This window comes from Vulpes lagopus, chromosome 10 (genome assembly GCF_018345385.1).
Source record: "Vulpes lagopus strain Blue_001 chromosome 10, ASM1834538v1, whole genome shotgun sequence".
Lineage (NCBI taxonomy): Eukaryota > Metazoa > Chordata > Mammalia > Carnivora > Canidae > Vulpes > Vulpes lagopus.
Window position 1 is genome coordinate 40919451 of NC_054833.1, and position 16880 is coordinate 40936330.

At 52.8% G+C, this 16880-nt stretch overlaps 3 protein-coding genes across 5 annotated transcripts in view; 1 reads left to right on the plus strand and 2 right to left on the minus strand.

Annotated features, from left to right (window-relative positions):
- Positions 1-1819, minus strand: part of CBL (Cbl proto-oncogene) — a 79342-nt gene extending 77523 nt beyond the window's left edge. The window contains exons 1-2 of one of the 2 annotated variants that reach the window (XM_041770225.1): positions 1403-1819; positions 676-909 (exon numbers count right to left, since the gene is read on the minus strand). In XM_041770225.1, the coding sequence (XP_041626159.1) occupies positions 676-861 (186 nt within the window). In that variant the 5' untranslated portion in view covers positions 862-909; positions 1403-1819. Of the gene's footprint in view, positions 1-675; positions 1344-1402 lie in introns of those variants that run through there. The other variant, XM_041770224.1, reaches the window with a different exon arrangement.
- A 5082-nt stretch (positions 1820-6901) lies between these two features.
- Positions 6902-12131, plus strand: CCDC153 (coiled-coil domain containing 153). The gene is made up of 6 exons (XM_041771402.1): positions 6902-6971; positions 7403-7468; positions 7884-8003; positions 8545-8637; positions 9971-10101; positions 10401-12131. The coding sequence occupies exons 1-6, from the start codon at positions 6902-6904 to the stop codon at positions 10527-10529; spliced, it is 609 nt and encodes a 202-aa protein (XP_041627336.1). The 3' UTR covers positions 10530-12131.
- Positions 12132-12253: 122 nt separating this feature from the next.
- Positions 12254-16704, minus strand: PDZD3 (PDZ domain containing 3). Of its 2 annotated transcripts, none has more exons than XM_041771401.1 (11): positions 16526-16704; positions 16090-16117; positions 15866-15939; positions 15334-15545; positions 14873-15062; positions 14635-14771; positions 14195-14399; positions 13772-13968; positions 13447-13674; positions 13097-13297; positions 12254-12611 (listed from the first exon to the last, which is right to left on the minus strand). In XM_041771401.1, exons 1-11 carry the CDS (start codon positions 16539-16541, stop codon positions 12582-12584), a joined length of 1518 nt encoding a protein of 505 aa, XP_041627335.1. In that variant the 5' UTR covers positions 16542-16704; the 3' UTR covers positions 12254-12581. The 2 variants fall into 2 exon arrangements, with proteins under 2 accessions (XP_041627335.1, XP_041627334.1); XM_041771400.1 differs by having other exon boundaries at positions 16090-16120.
- Between the last annotated feature and the right edge of the window lie 176 nt (positions 16705-16880).

Sequence of the window (16880 nt, forward strand, 5' to 3'; positions counted from 1 at the left end):
CTGCTGCTCAGCAGGCTCCGTTAATGCATCTTTCCGAAGATAATGGTTCTAAACCAGAACTTGTGGTTTAATCTCAGCACCGGGAATGGATCGCATCCAACGTTTTGGAGGATTCAAAAAAAAAAAAAAAAAAACTCGCCCCGGCGCTACATGCGGAGGAAAGTTCCTTCCTCGGCCCATTTAAACATCCCCATTTCTTTTATCTCGGTGCTGGTACATCTTAACGAGAAAACCCTCTGAGCTCGCCGCGAACGCAGCCAGCCTGCAGAGCTGTCCCGACCCCGGGGCTCCGGGGCAGAGCCCGTCACCGTTAACGCCCGGGTCGGAACGCGACTCCCCAGCGCGCGGACAGCCCCGGCCGGTACCTTACGCCCTGCCCCCCCTCCAAGGGGCCAATTTCGCGACCCACATCCCCAGACCCCGCCGAGCCCCAGACCCCGCACCCCATCCCACTTCCGCCCGGTGGCTTCCAGTTAACCTCCGCCCCACCCCCGCCCCCGCCCCATCTTTGTCTCGCCACCCCGAGCGCAGCACCGCAACGTCCCCCGCCGCCGTCCCCACCCCCGCCCCCACCCCGCCGGCCCCCCCCGCCTCCCCCGGGTCCCTGCCCTCCCTCGCTCGGCCCCTCCGCCCACGCCCACCCCTGCGCCCGCGGGTCCCGGGCGGGCCTTTCACCTTGTCCATGAGCTTCCAGCACTTCTCCACCATCTTCTTGTCCACGGTGCCGGGCGGGTGGGGGCTGAGGTGGTGGTGGTGGTGGTGCGGCTGGAAGGCGTCCTTCATGAGCCCGATGAGGCCGCCCGAGCCCCCGGAGCCGCCGCCGCCCCCGGCCCCGGAGCTCTTTTTCACGTTGCCGGCCATGGCCCGGGGAGGCTGGGGGGCCCTGCCGCGTCCGCCGGCTCCGCTCGGCTGCGAGCGAGGGGAAGAAGGAGGGCGTGAAGGAGGGGCCTCTCCCGGCCGCCGCCGCCGCCGCCGCCGCCGCCGGCTGTCCGGGCGGAGGGAGGGGCGGCCGCGGGGAGGGGAGTGGGCGGCGTCGGGAGCGCGCGGGGCTCGGGGACGCCGGCGGCCTGGTCCCGACTGGCCAGCGACCGCTCCTGCGCCACCCCCTCCCGACCACAGCTCCCGGAAAGCCGCCGCCAAGTTTCCGCGCCGCCCACCCCTCCCCTGCCCCCCCCGGGGGCGGGCCCTGGCGGAGCCTCTGCGCCTGCGCCCTCTGCCGGAGAAGCCGGGCACGGAAGGGGGCGGGGTCTGCGTGGAGTCTGCGCACTGGACGGAAGCCGAGCCCTCCATGTTCCTTGTGGGCTGAAGGGTTGGCGCTCCTTGCAGGGGTCACTGGAAAATTGACCTGAAGGCAGGTGGCGGTAGGAAAGACCCCGAACGTCCGGTCTTTTTTCCCCCTTACCTGACGGATGAGGAAATCCAGCTCAAAGTCATTGGCGTCTCCACATTGTGGGAGAGAAACGGAAGTTCTTTTCCCCGCCCCTTGGTGCTGTGAACTCACGAAGTCGGGAATGTGACAGATGGTTCAAGCCTGGTTACTCCCCAGAAAGGCGTGAGACGCTCAGCCCGCAAGCTCGTCTTCCAGGGCCCTTGACCTTCTGAAAACAAAACACTTCCCCCATTTTTGGCTTCTGAACACTAGTTCCTTTTCTGGGAATTGAGTATGTGCTTAAGGTTCCCGGGCTCAGCGCGTTGGGCTGCGTGCGTTGCCCCACAGGTCAGCTCCGCCAGCGCCAGGCCTTGACCGCAGCGGCCGAAGGCAGCTGCCGGCCCAGGCCAGGGGAGGACTCACTCCCCGAGTGGAACAGAAATGCAGTTCCCAGTCATTTCCACTTCTCTAATCTAAAAAGTTATGTTGGAAAAACTCTGAAAAAAAAAAGGGAACTTTTCTTCCAAAAGAAGGAAGTGCCCTGCCCTGATTTGCTAATTCTGAGCCTCCTCTTTGGGAGCTTGCAGGCTCTAGCCTGTCTGTTAAATGCTCAATTCTGTCTTAGATCCCCTACCTGGGTCTTCCACAAAGCCCTTAACTGATTAAGGAATTAAGTGTATCATGTGCTCCTGTCATAGGGGGGAGAAAAATCTCTCTGAACTCAAGGACTCATAAGCCAGACATCCTTGCTTTGAAATTCAATGGCCTTTATCTAAGATTGATTATGGAGTCAACATTATCGTTTACTATCAGAATTTCCTTTTATCAGTTCCTGCCTAGAAAGAGAAGAAATCTTTTAAAAAGAAAGAGAGAGGGATCCCTGGGTGGCGCAGCGGTTTGGCGCCTGCCTTTGGCCCAGGGTGTGATCCTGGAGACCTGGGATCGAGTCCCATGTCGGGCTCCCGGTGCGTGGAGCCTGCTTCTGCCTATGTCTCTGCCACTCTCTCTCTCTCTCTGTGACTATCATAAAATAAATTTTAAAAAAAAAATTTTTTTTTTAAATAAAAAAGAGAGAGAAGAAATCTCCCAAAGGAAAATCTAGGCAAGGCTGGGGGCACTTGGGTGGCTCAGTGGTTGAGCATCTGCCTTTGGCTCATGGTGCCGGGGTCCTGGGATGGAGTCCTGCTTCAGGCTTCCCACAGGAAGCCTGCTTCTCCCTCTGCCTATGTTTTTGCCTCTCTCTCTGTCTCTCATGAATAAATAAATAATTTTTTAAAATAGTAATAAAAATAAATTTCACTAACTGTTCATTCTCACAGGTACCTCATTTATTTATGCTATGCTGTTTCATTGACTTTGGTCTTCTGGGGTACCTAACACGTTGTAGGTACACAGGGTATTTTTCCCCCTCATCATCAAATGCTAGATTTACTGGAGTAACAGGTAAGAAATTAACCCTTGGGCCTATATGAGTTCATCTGGTTCATCTACACATCTCTGGCTTCGTTTAAGGCTTCCAATTTGTATTATCTTCGGCACCACCTGGATAGAGTGTAACTGTATAATTTGTACTTTGTTTCTGCTTGCAGAAGCCGTATCTCTGGTGGCGCCTGGGTGACTCAGTCGGTTAAGCCCTGGACTCTGGATTTCAGCTCAGGTCATGATGTCAGAGTCGTGAGGTCAAGCCCTGTATTGGGCTTGCACTGGGTATGGAGACTGCTTAAGATCCCCTCTCTTAAAAAAAAAAAAAAAAAAGGGGGATCCCTGGATGGCGCAGCGGTTTGGCGCCTACCTTTGGCCCAGGGCACGATCCTGGAGACCCGGGATCGAATCCCACGTCGGGCTCCCAGTGCATGGAGCCTGCTTCTCTCTCTGTCTGTGTCTCTGCCTCTCTCCCTGTGTGTGTGACTATCATAAAAAAAAAAAAAAAAAAAAAATTAAGATTCCCTCTCTTTGGGATCCCTGGGTGGCTCAGTGGCTTAGCGTCTGCCTTTAGCCCAGGGCATGATCCTGGGGACCCAGGATCGAGTCCCACATCAGGCTCCCTGCATGGAGCCTGCTTCTCCCTCTGCCTGTGTCTCTGCCTCTCTGTGTTTCTCATGAATAAATAAATAAATAAATCTTTTAAAAAAAAAAAGATTCCCTCTCTTCCCTTCCCTCCTCTCAAAAAAGAAAAAAATACATACTTTTTAAGATTTATTTATTTGAGGGGATCCCTGGGTGGCGCAGCGGTTTGACGCCTGCCTTTGGCCCAGGGCGCGATCCTGGAGATCCAGGATCGAATCCCACGTCGGGCTCCTGGTGCATGGAGCCTGCTTCTCCCTCTGCCTGTGTCTCTGCCTCTCTCTCTCTGTGTGTGACTATCATAAACAAATTTAAAAATATATACATTTAAAAAAAAAGATTTATTTATTTGAGAGAGAGAGAGAGAGAGAGAATGTGCATGGCACACACAAGTGGAGCAAGTGGAGGGAGGGGCAGAGAATCTCCCACAAACTCCATCTGCACTGAGCTCATGATCCAAGGAGAGGCTCAATCTCACCACCCTGAGATGAGGACTTGAGCCCAAATCAGGAGTCAGATGCCTAACTGACTGTGCCACCCAGGCGCCCTATCAAATTTTTTTTTAAAGCCACATTTCTTTAAATATACAAATAAACTCTCTCTTGCATTTGAATAAAGCAGAGGGAGTGACAGTTCTCTCCTCTATATCTCTTCAAAACTCCCAGATGGAATCCTATTCAAAGTAAGACAGAGTTCTGCTGAGATGATCTTTCTTATTTTTCACTTCTAATCTGAAGTTAATGAAAAAAGAAGGAAAGATTGACCTTCCCCCCAACCACCACAATTTTTACTTGGCTTGTTTTCAAAGCATAGTGAGTATGGGGATTGGATTGTTGATCACAATGTCATTCGCATTCTTGGGTCATTCTAGATCTGGCTCAGTTTGTATCATCACATCATGTGACATGGGGCACTTTTCTTCTTCCATTTCACCTTCACCCAAACCACATCCTCATTCTGCACCTGAAAGTCGGTTGACTGAACATATTTGAAAAGTAAATCCTCTTCTGAGGCGTGATATGTTGTTTGTATTCTGTAAACTCTGTCCTCAAAATGTCATCGCATGCATCAGCACAATGCAGAAACCAATCATTCCCTGAAAAGTGACCCCAAACAGGCTTCTAGATGAGGAGAGGACTGGGGTGGGAACCTCTCCTGCATTCCTATGCAGAGGAAAGGGTTCTGAGGGGAGAATAAATGAAACACACTTCAAGATGAGAAGAAAAGTATTCTCCAGATTTGGGAGTTGTGAACAAAGTTATCTGACCCTACGTTACGGGAACTATAAGCCCCAGAAAAGGCAAGCCTGGTTCTTCTCTATACTCTGTAAAATCTCTCAAGCATCAGAGAAGTACCCAGCAGCCACCAAGGTGACAAATAAGCATAAATCAGCCCCATCTGAATCTCTCCACTCCCCAGGGAAAGGATTTTTAAAACCCAGATCGCAAAGCTATTTCTTCAGATCTGCTCCTGAGGATAGGCAATTGACCAAAAATGTTGAGGGGGACAGAGATTGAGAGAAATATCAAGAGAATCTGCAGGTTCCTTGATCCACAAAGGAAAAATCCCTGATGTTTTTTGCTGTTTTCATTCTAGCAAGTGTATGGTGCCCAGAGATCCAGGCAGCAGACAAATGAAAAAGCTCCAGAATAACTAACACAGGGCTGGAGGAGAGAGGGTTGGGGATTGCCTGACAAGGACAAGTCACCCATCGTACTCCCTTCCCCAAAATCGTTTTTTCCAACCACTCATGCCCCAGCAAGAGGCTAGGAAGTATCCGCTAGAGAGAGGCACTCCCAACATGGCCCAATAATTTAAGTAGAAAAATTGAGGAGACTCCTGAGGTCAAGCAAGTCCGCTAGAGGGAGCCCCTACCAACTCAATTCTACAGGAAGCCTAGCAAAGGAGTTTCCCAGCACCTGACTGAAAACCAGCCACAGAAGGGAATAGAGGAAGAGAGGCAATAAATTAAGTCCCCGCAAGGGAAGATGGCCCTGTGAATACCGAGTTAAAACCCAGCCCTTTTAGGATTTACCAAATCAAAGGCTTAAAGACCAGGAAACTAAGGGGTACCTGGGTGGCTCAGTGGTTGAGTGTCTGCCTTTGGCTCAGGGCGTGATCCTGGGGTCCTGGAATCGAGTCCTGCATGGGGCTCCCCACAGGGAGCCTGCTTCTCCCTCTGCCTATGTCTCTGCCTCGCTCTGCATGTCTCTCATGAATAAATAAATAAAATCTTTAAAATATATATAATAAAGACTACGAAACTGAGGTTGAGCAAAATTAAACAACTGACCCAAGTTTACATAACCGGAGGGAGGACTAGAACTCATGGCTCTTGTCTCCAACTACTACCCTTTCTTCTACATCTGCAGCACTTTATGTCAGCACCCTGGAGTCTGTGGGTCCACCTCTCCTCTGTGTCTCCTCTCTCTAAACTGAGAAACTCTCTCAGCTGCCTTCTCCTGCATTTCTTTCGCTCACACACTCTAGAATACCTCCCTGAGGCCTAATAATGGCACTTGCTCATGAGCCCTAGTGATGTAAATCGCCCAAGATGGCTACTGTCAGCTCTTTTCCTGTTTCAGCATTTTCCTGTGACAGCATCGTATCAGATATGGAAATCTGTAACTTCTCAGTCTCCAGACTTCAGGCAGTGCTACATGGAAATGAAGCATGGCTAACCAGCTCTGAAGCCCTTTCCCCTCCAACTACACTGAGGATTTACGGATAGGAGAGAGTGAACTCTCCAGAACCTTGCTGGTTTTTTTTTTTTTAATAATAAATTTTTTATTGGTGTTCAATTTGCCAACATACAGAATAACACCCAGTGCTCATCCCGTCAAGTGCCCCCCTCAGTGCCCGTCACCCATTCACCCCCACCCCTAAGAACCTTGCTGTCTTAAGCTTTGTGCTTGGCACATACCACCCTTCTATGAGCTCCATGTTTCCCAGTTACCTGGACAACCTTCAGTCTCCAGAAACTCAACCCTGCGGTTCTCAGGCCCGCCCTCGAAGGATCTTTGTCACCCTGGATTGGTTCCCAGAACCCAGGCTCCTCCTTGGGCTCTGACGAGGTTGGGTTTTCTCTGTGCCCCTCCCTGCGAGCCAGTCACCCCGCAGGGAGACACAACAGAGGCCCGAGAGGGTCCTCCAGGTAGGAAGAAGCAGGGTAAGGATGATGGGAAGAGGAAAGGGACAAGTACTGGGAGATTGATTTTCTCCAAAAGAGGATTGAGAGGAATGGTTTCTGCCCACAGAACCTGATAGGTAGAAAGAAACAGCTCCACCCTCCCCACACCCCAGCCTTGACTAAGGTTCCAAGGAGACCAAGAATGGAAGCTCCTGGAAAGTATAAGAGACAGACTCAGAGGATAGAACTCCAACTCTCTTGGGACGCCTAGGGTCAGGAAAGCAGCCCTATGTCTAGCCTTAAATATGAGTCCTCTCCCTCCCCAGGACAGCAAGGAGATGCCACCTAAGACCAAAGAAAAAAGGAAGAAAACTGGGGCACAGAAGAAGAAAGAGAATGCAGGTGCTGGTGAGTCATGCTCTAGCTTAGAGACCAAACAGAGGTGCTCCAGAGAGAATGCAACCCTCTGAATGATAAGATGAAGCTTTCATATCCCTCCCCCTTCATCTCTCACCCCCAGCCAGGGTTCCATGGAGCTGGGAAATTGGGGGAATTAGCATGCATCCACTCTGTGGCCGCCCTTCTGGCTCTGTGCCTTCCTTTTTTTTTTTTTTTTTTTTTTGTGCCTTCCTTAACATACTCATCACCCGTATTCCGAGTATACTTTGCTGGGCAGCCGGGACACAGGGGTGAACTCAAAAGACTCTGCCATCAGAGATCCCTCATTTAGAGGTCCTCAGAGAGACAGGAGGAAAGGTCAGGGTGTGGAATGAGGATGGGGAGATGAGAGGAAGGCTGAGATCATGATAAACTGAGGCTCTGCCAACTTGCCAGGGCAGATGTGGAGGTCAAATACGCACACAGGCTGGCAGTGATGGAAAAGGAGTTGCTCCAAGACCACTTGGGTAAGAAGGGTACAAACTCTGGGACAACAGAGATGGGGCAATGGGGGATTTTGCATGCTGGAGGTTTGTAGGGTTGGAGCCATGGTGGGAGGCTGAGCCGACCTCTCCCTCATTCCCTGATAGATAAGAGATTGACATTGTGAGGAAGGGTGGGCAGCAAAGGTGGGTGAGCATACCTACCTATATTTTTATAAGCAGAATGTGAAGTTTTTCCTTCTTAGCAATGAAGAGCTCATGGGATTCTAGGGGGGAACAAACCAACCAACCAACTCAGAGAGAGAATGAGAGGCTGGGAATCTCCCACCAGGTTCCCAGAGGTGGGCAGAGTCCATCAATCCCACGGGGCCTGGTTTAGCCCACCCCACCCCACCCCCACCCCGGCCAGTTGTGAGCACTGCTCTGAGACTTTTCACAGCTCTGCGGAGGGATGAGGCTCGCAGAGCCAAAGCCTCTGAAGACCAGCTCAGGTGGAGGCTGCAAATGCTGGAGGCTGAATTGGAGGAGGCCCGAAGTGAGGGAAAGGCCATCTATGCAGGTGTGTGGTCAGTCAGACAGGTGGGCAGGGACCTGGAAAAGGACAATCAAGGGAGCCAGAGGATGGAAAGAAGGGAACCGAGGATTTCCACCTGCTATTGACTAGCGCCAACCTTCCCGGCTCAGTGTGAATCAGGCAGGGGCTTGAAGGAACCAAAGGAAGGCCTCTGGGACCCAGAGGCAGGAACCTTCCAGGATGCCCAATGCCATGTGCTTTGTGGATTACAAAAAGCACTTCCTGTGATATGGATCACCAAAAAAATTACATGACCTTTGTCTCATTCATGTAGTGAGAGTGAGTGGGGAAAAAGGCTGGGAATCCAGGTCCTGAGCTGGGTGAGGGAGAGGGGTGTGATTTCTGAGCTTCTCTCCAGGTATTCAGGCTCTGAAAGCTTCTCAGAATCATGGGAACGGAGAAGACCTTAATGCTCTTGTCCCCACCAGACAAAGCAGGCCCTTCCCCCCTTCCCCCCACAACTTCCCTTTCTTTCTCCACCACTCCATCCACCCGGGGCCCTGGTCACCTTCTGCCCTCACCACAGAGATGTGTCGTCAGTGCCGAGCCCTGCAGAAGGAAATGGAGACCCACAGGAGGCAGCAGGAGGAAGAAGTGATGGGCCTTAGGAAGAAGCTGGGTAGGCTTCCCCACCCCCTAAGCCCTTTCTCTCCAAGGAGCACTGACAAGGTCCAGCCTGCAGGGATGGACTTACAATGGTCCTTCTCTAGAAGACTGCAATCGAAGCTTTTGGACCATTGTCCCCACTGACTCTCTCACCGTGGAGGATTGCAGCAGAGGGCTCAAGATGGCCAAAATCTCAAAGGTGGAACTAAAGAAACCTGAGAGTCTCACGCTGTCTCCCTCTCTCGATGGTCTCTCCAAACCTGGATCTTCCTCCCCTCCACTGCCATGTCTGTCATGAAAGAAACATATTCCTTCTTTTTTTTTTTTAAGATTTTATTTATTTATTCATGCATGAGAGACACAGAGAGAGGGGGGCAGTCACTATATGGGGAGCCTGATGTGGAACTCAATCCCGGGACTCCAGGATCACACCCTGGGCCAAAGGTAGATGCTCAACTGCTGAGCCACCCAGGCGTCTCAAAACATATTCCCTCTTAGCTGATGTTTACAATGCAAACTAAGAAAAGATATTTGACTTATTTATTTTCGTATCCTCAATGCCTTGGGCATGCCAAGCCCTACATAATTACTTGCTAAATCAAGGAATAAACCTTTTAGAGAAGCAAAAATGTAAAGGACAGGAAGTTTTTCCTTTCTCTCTTGGTTACAGGATAAAGTTGAACTATCTTAGCACAACACATAAGATCTTTCACAATTGTGACCTCAGAGTTTCCTTAACCTAAAATAGCCTCAGTTTCTTTCTTTCTTTCTTTCTTTCTTTTTACTAGGCGCCACACCCAATGTGGGGCTCAAACTCGTGACCCTGAGACCAAGAGTCAGCCAGGGGCCCCTAAAATAGCCTCAGCTTAGCTACAGATACCCAAGAGTTGCTTATCTGCCATGCGGACCCTGAATTCCTTTCATAATCCTTGCCTTATCTCAAATTTAAATTCGATCAGCATTTATGGAGCACCTCCTGTATATACTAGGTATTTTCCCATACACTCTCGCATTTAACTCACAATGAGTCTGTAAGGTTTGTATCAATCTCTCTTTAAAGATGAAGAAACTGAGTCTCAGAGAGAGATGTGCCCAAAGTTACACAGGTAATAAGTGACAACCAGACTTTGGACGCACATTTCTCATCCCAAGCCTACTGCTCTCTCTGCTGTACCTCAATGGTATACGTCAGATCTTTATACGAACTATGGGAAAATTGATGATCCTGCGGGGGGGGGTCTGGAATGATCCCATTCAAGTTCTGCTTTTGAGGTGTCTTTGGAGACTCTGTTCACAAGTAGAATGTCACTACCCAGTCCCCTTCCTCCTTCCGCCCTGCCCTGCAGAGACGTGCCAGAGGGAAGCTGAGGCTGCACAACAAGAGGCTGAACGGGCCCTCGGAGAGCGGGACCAGACTCTGGCTCAGCTTCGGGCCCATGTGGCGGACATGGAGGCCAAGTACGAGGAAATCTTACATGTAAGCACCACCACCTCTGGAAGCCCTACCACCCCAGTAGCTAGGACTCCCCCATTCCCCTGAACCCCAACTAGTTCATACTATCATTGTCATCAATGGAAGACCAGGGGGAAGGAGAAGCATCTCCACAGAGAACCCTGCTCTGTCCCGAGGGCAGACAGCCAAGGCACACAACCACACTTACTTAGTAAGAGTAAGAACCTGAAGAAGACACTAGGAGGAAAGCTCGCAGACCAGCCCAGGGAAACCCTTGCTCTACCCTCTCTCCCTTCCTGGAGCCTGAAGCTTGGTGTCCACAGGGCAACCTGGACCAACTCTTAGCCAAGCTGAGAGCAGTCAGGCCTCAGTGGGATGGGGCTGTGCTGAGACTTCACGCCAAGTACAAGGAGCAGCTCCACCAATTTGGACTCAACCCCCTGGATCTCTAAAGCTGTAAGCTTCGGGGCAGCCCAGGTGGCTCAGCGGTTTAGTGCCGCCTTCAGCCCAGGGCCTGATCCTGGAAACCCGGGATCAAGTCCCATGTCAGGCTCCCTGCATGGAGCCTGCTTCTCCCTCTGCCTGTGTCTCTGCCTCTCTCTCTCTCTCTCTCTCTCTCTCTCTCTCTCATGAATAAATAAATAAATAATTAAAAAATAAAATAATAAAATAAAATAAAGCTGTAAGCTTCTAGTCTCTGGGCCTCTCAGAGGCTCCAGCAATAAAGCTGTCTTGATGTAGAACTCCACAGAACTGTGGTCTGTACCTTTTTGACAGATACAAATATCTCTTGGAGGGCACGTTGGTTCTGGCGGACCCATTACTCTGAAGATTGAATGAGAGGATAGAAATTTGACATTTGACAAACTCTCAACTCCTCTCTTAGAGAAACTGGGCCCCATGCCTTGAATCTTGGGCCCTTTGGGTCCTTTCAAATCACCATCCCCTACTCCCACTACCCACACCCCTCCCTGGCACCAACACGGGTAGCCAGATTTGTGGGGGCAAGGCCATTTCTTTAATAGACCAGCAGTGACCAGGCACCAGCCCCCACAATCCTGAGGTGCTGACAGAGAGAAGGTGTAACTGGTCTCCAAACTCTTGCAATATATGGGGGGAGTCCAGGAGTCATGCCTAAGGCAAGTTCCAGATGGCTTCAATCCTAGCCAATCCCATAGCCCACCTATAAAGGGAACACTCTGTGTTCCTCTTCTATTTTACAACATTCCCAATACTAACTTTACTTCTGGTCATATATATGTCAGGGGAGGGGTCCCCCACACCAAGCAATTCTTCAACAGCTCTGTGGACCCCTGCTGGGTATTTTATAATTTCATTCAATTCTGGCACTACTAATGTGAAAAGAGCACCGGATCCCACAGGCTTACGGGACCAGTCCCTACTTCAACTGCCAGTGTCAAGTCCAGATTGTCACTGTGCTTCTGACCAACTGACCAAAAAACAAAGGTTCCCACAACCCCCTTCTTGGGTTCCATCATTTGCTAGAGTGGCTCACAGAACTCAGAGAAGCAGTTTACTCCCTAGTTTACCAGTTTATTATGAAGGACACAGCTCAGGAACAGCCGGCAAGTATGTCTAGGGTGAGGCAGGAGCATGGAAGCCCCAGACCCTCTTCAGGCGTACCACCTTCCCAGCACCTCCACCTGTTCGGCCACCACAAGCTCTTTTTGTTATTTTATGGAGGCTTCACTCTGGAAGCATGATCAATGAAGCCATGGCTCATGGTGATTTGTTTTTTTAAAGATTTCATTTACTTATTCATGAGAGAGAGGCAGAGACACAGGCAGAGGGAGAAACTGGCTCCCTGTGGGGAGTCTGATGTGGGACTTGATCCCAGGACCCAGGGAGCATGACCGGAGCCAAAGGAAGATGCTCAACCACTGAGCCACCCAGCTGCCCAGTCATTGGTGATTAATTAAACCCCAGCACGTCTCTCCTCCCAAGAGGACCAGCATGGGGGTGGGGCAGGGCTGAAAATGCCAACCCTGGAATCACAGGGTTGGTTCCCCTGGCAGCTGGGCCCCCTCATCCTTAGGTGCTTTCCAAAAGTCACTTCCTTAACAAAGTTAAGTGTGGTTGTAAGGGGCTTGTTATAAATAGAAGACATCTTTACCACTCTTACTGCTTGGGAAATTCCAAGGGTTTAGGAACTCTGTGCCAGGAAACGGTATAATTTATTATAAATCACAAAATCACACCACTCATTTCATAGCAGAACTTCATCCGGGGGTCACATCTCAAAAAACTCCCACAGGATGTCCTCTGGAGTCAGAGGGCAGAAGCCTTCCAGTGGGCCTACCTAAGGCCTGTCTCTTGAAAGGTGGGCCCAGGGGAAGGGAGGGAGCTCCTGGGCGATCCTGTGATGGAAGGTGTCCAGAATCCTCGAGCCATCCCTTCTGGCTCAAAGGGAGCTTCTCAGCTCCTACCATCGTGAGGAGAGTGAGGACAGGAAAGCCACTGGGCAGATGAGTGCCAAGCAGAGGCTACAGCAGCTCTGACGCCAGAGCCCAGTCCTGAGGACAGAGAGGAGAGAGAAGGTGTAAAAAAAAAAAAAAAATGTGGCACTTGGGTGGCTCAGTCAGTTGGGTGTTGGCCTTCAGCTCAGGTCGTGGTCTTAAGGGTCCTCGGATTGAGCCCCATGCCGGGCTCCCTGCTCAGTGGGGAGTCTGCTTCTCTCTCTTCCTCTGCCCCTTCCCCCTGCTTGTGCTCTCTCTCTATATATATATCAAAAAACAAATAAGATCTTTAAAAAAGAGAGAGAGAGAGAGAGAGAGAGAGAGAAGGTCATTCAAGAATGAGAAGAGTTCCTTTGCCCTGCCCCCACCTGTACTATAATGCCCAGGATCAGCAGCTGGTTCCATGGGTCCTTCTGTCCCCACCTACCATGGCCCCAAGTCCCAGCCTGCATCCCCCACACTGCTCCACCCTGTAGCCCTCCTCTCTGATTCCCTCTATCCTTCCCTGGCTGCTCACAGTCCATCTGTCTCTTTTTCCTTACCTCTCCAGGCCCTGGGGGATTCCAGGCTTCCGAGTCCTGGCAAGACCTGGCCGCCAGCTTCAGGCAGAGGGGTGGCTCAGCCTCAGCCAGCTGCTGAAGCTTTTCCAGATCATTCTGTCCACCCATGGCATACCCATTCACCTCCAGAATCACATCTCCCATTTGCAGCCCTGCCTGGGCAGCTGAGCCTCCTAGAGTCACCTGGTGGTGAAGTGGGGGTGGGGAGTTACAGAACATGGGATACCATGGAAAAGTCACCGGACATTCTAAGACCTTGGGAGGGAGGTAGATGAAGGCTTGTCAGGAGGCAAACAATCAGAAAGATCCAAGGTCCATGGGACCCAAGTCACCTGGGAGATGAAGAGGCGAGCTTCATTGGCCACACAGCCAAGTCGGAAGCCATAGCCACCGTCAGGCCCCGGATACAGGAGACAGGGGCGGGAGCCATCTGGGACAGGAGGCAGGGCCGTGTCTTCAACAGGTAGCTCCTTGGTTTTGACCGGAGAGGCCGAGCAGGCTTCCTGAGCAGAGGCAGGAGCCTCTGTGCTCTCCAGGAAGAGAAGTGGGGACAAGCGAACCTGGAAGGAGGCAGGTAGAACAGACTTATTGCTTCCGCCTCCCCTGAGCCCTGCTCGGTTCCTGTCTGGGCCGCAGCCCCTGCCCCTGTGCTCGCACCATTCTGAAGAAGCGGTCAGCCTTAGGGTCGACGACCGTGAGGGAGATGCATGAGCCCTGCGCCCGGATCCTGGACACCGTCTCCTCGTGGCCCAGGCCCTCCACACTTTCCCCAGCCACAGCCACCAGCCGGTCCCCAGCCTGCATCCCGGCCTTCTCAGCGGGGAGTCCTGGGTCCACTTCCCACAGGAACTGTCCTGGGAGGGGAACATCCTCATGGTTCCTCCTCCCCCAGCTAACCCCAGCACCAGCCCAGGCCACGGTGGGCACACCGAGGCACTGACCCGGGGTTGGGGGGGTGGCAGGTAGGAAAAAGCTCAGGGCTGGGGTTCAGCCAGGGATACCACCTGTGTGCACCAGGGCCTGTATGCGTGCCCACCCCAAGACACACCTCCCCTACCCATCTCCGGAGCTCCGGCTCACCAGGGCGACCGTCAAGACCTTTATCCTCACGAAGCAGGAACCCAAAGCCCTTGGGCCCTTTTGTTAGGTGCAGACACCGGGGCTTGGTGGGCAGTGCCCAGCCCTCTGCCAAGGGTGCAGCCAGGGGCATTCCCAGCTGGCGACACTGTTCCTCCACCTCTGGCCCTGCCACCAGCAGGGTCACTTGCTCTCCACTCTGGCAAAGCTGTGGGGACCGGGCAGGGTGTCAGCATCAAGCCCTGGGGAGGGAGGGCAGAGACAGGCCCTCCTCGCAGCCCCAGGAAGGAGGTTGTAAGGGTGGGGGAGAGAAGGGCCCAGAACCAACTGCAAAAGGAAGGAGGGCAGATTGGGAGATGAGGCCCATGGGAAGGAATCTGCTGCCTAAGGCAAGGCACCTGGTCCAGGTGGATGAGGATGGATGGGGAAACAGACAGCCATACCTTCCTGCTGAGTTGGTTGTAAGTGAGCTTCTCCACACTGACCCCATTCACTTCCAGCAGCCGGGCCCCCGGAGGCACCCCTGCCCGCTCAGCAGCTCCTCCAGCACTCAGCACCAACCAGAAAGGACCGTGATGACCTGGAGGCCGAAAATAACAAGTTTTGGTCTGCGTCTGCCCCCAGGACAGGGCTGAGGTCCCCTTCTTGACCTCCCCCGCCCCCCAGAGCCTCTAAGCTCACTGTGGGTGACACTGAAGCCAAAGCCACCCTCATCTTTCACTATGTGGCACAGTCGGGGCCGGACCCCGGGGCCAAGAGTAGGACAGAGGTGGGCACTGGTCCCCTGCTGAGCTCTAGCGACGTCGTGTACATGCTGCGCCAAAACCATGAGCAGCACCCGAGGACCGCTGGCACGGATGCGGCGAACCACCTAAACAGAGGACATGTGGGTTGAGGTGGGGGCCCAGCCCCTCTTGCCAGCTCCCCTCCCCGGAACCTCCCGGGTTTCACTCTGAGAACCAGCTCTCTGGATGCCTTCACCCGAGCATTTCCACCAGGATAGCCCTAAATCCTGGGAAGGGGAGGAGGGAGAGGCTGGGGTACAGCCCCCACATGTCCAGGGAGGTGACCAACTGGCTCCTCTCCCTGAGGGTGGGATAGGATGTCCTCCTAGACCACAGGGAGTCCCAGCCCCACCTCACCACAGCATAGTCTTCACATTCCACGACATGGTTGTTCACCCCCAGGATCCGGTCACCTTCCCGCAGGCCCTGGTGCTGGGCAGGGGTGCCTGGCTCTACCCTGCACACCACGGGCCCAGCCCCGCCCGGCTCCTGCTTCAGGTGGAAGCCAAAACTGCTGCCTTCCCCTTTGCTCAGCAGACAGAAGCGAGGCCGCACCAGGCTCCAGAGATCTAGAGGGGGCAGGGGGCAACAGCAGAGGGGAAGGGAAAGCAGGGACATGGCCCAAGCACTGGTCACCTTGGCCTGGCAGATCTGCCTTTGTGATCGGGCACCGGGCAGCCTTCTACCCAGTTAGGCTTTGGGCAGTGAGGCCAAATGCCACGTGGGCAGAGTAGCTTGGACAGAGAAAAACAGCCAACCCCCTCCTACCTCCACATAGTTAACTGCCCACCAAAGCTGTTATCGGAGGGAGGCAGAGTGGAGTGGTTACCAAGGAGATGGGAGGCCATGAAGAGCTGTGGTATCTTTGGGGAAAGGGCAAGGGGGTTACCCGAGGGGTCGTAGTCTTCAGCCAGAGAGAGGACAGGATTATCAATGCCCCACTTGGCGTTAAACTCAAACTTCCTGCAAGGAGGCGAGGGGCGCAGGTAGGAGCAAGTTGACGTCTGGACTCTGGTCCCAGCCTCTACTTGAGGTGCCCCTGGCAGCTGAGGAGCTTCCCCACCTTGGATTCTCTTTGCCCCTTGTCCCAACCCTGCCCAGCAGGGCACTCACTGAGTTAATGAGGCTGTGTCCCGAAGACCTGCTGTGCAAAGAAGGGATGAGGGGAGGAGGAATACATTCTCTCCCTACCCCAACTCCTCCTGATGGTCATTAACTAAAAGGACTTAGGGATCCCCCCCCGACACACACACAAACACACACACACACACAGGACTTGCCCTCTCCATTCTGCTCCAAAAGGACCTTCTCTTCCTCTCTCTTCCCTTCCCCTCCTAGTCCCTGGCACAGAAATCTGAGCATATCAGAACAGGGCGTGGACCAGGAAGACAGACAAATCCACTCACGTCTCATCTCCTAACTTGGGTCTATTTGCCTCAAGACTCCAAGCCTCGACATCTAGTACACCCTGGTCCGGAAGCCTCTGCCTCCCACCCTGCCCCTCACACTGCCCTAAGCCCCCACCAGAGGGTTTCTCCTGGCTTCCTACCTGTAGCTGCTTCCATAGTTGGATCAGTGACCCAGTGCTCAGGGTAAGGACAAGGTTCATGAAAACCAGCTGACCCTCCCACCTACCCTGTCTCGTCCCGCCTCCTTAAAGACACTGCCTTAGAAGCAGTGGGGTAATGGTTAACGGGAGACCAGTCTTATCCTCTGGGGAAGTGTGCATGTTCCTCCCGCCCCGATCCCTGGGTCCTCACTTTCTCTGGAGACTCTGCTACTGTCCCAGCTTCTGCTCTGGGTTGATGAAGGTAGATCATTGGTCACTGTAGTTATAAGCCTGGGATAAATATGTCTGAAAAGGTGATAGGAGTCCTACAGCCCAGCATGGCCTCCCCCCACCC

What these genes read in the sequence shown, in the direction of transcription:
- CCDC153 (XM_041771402.1), top strand. Translation starts at nt 6,902, where the DNA reads ATGCCACCTAAGACCAAAGAAAAAAGGAAGAAAACTGGGGCACAGAAG. An exon ending in GAAAGAGAATGCAGGTGCTG is followed by an intron (nt 6,972 to 7,402) that starts GTGAGTCATGCT and finishes TTGCCAGGGCAG; the next exon opens with ATGTGGAGGTCAAATACGCA. An exon ending in GGGAAAGGCCATCTATGCAG is followed by an intron (nt 8,004 to 8,544) that starts GTGTGTGGTCAG and finishes CCCTCACCACAG; the next exon opens with AGATGTGTCGTCAGTGCCGA.
- PDZD3 (XM_041771400.1), bottom strand. An exon ending in TGAAGACTACGACCCCTCGG is followed by an intron (nt 15,546 to 15,865) that starts GTAACCCCCTTG and finishes TGCCCCCTCTAG; the next exon opens with ATCTCTGGAGCCTGGTGCGG. An exon ending in AGGTCTTGACGGTCGCCCTG is followed by an intron (nt 13,969 to 14,194) that starts GTGAGCCGGAGC and finishes TTCCCCTCCCAG; the next exon opens with GACAGTTCCTGTGGGAAGTG.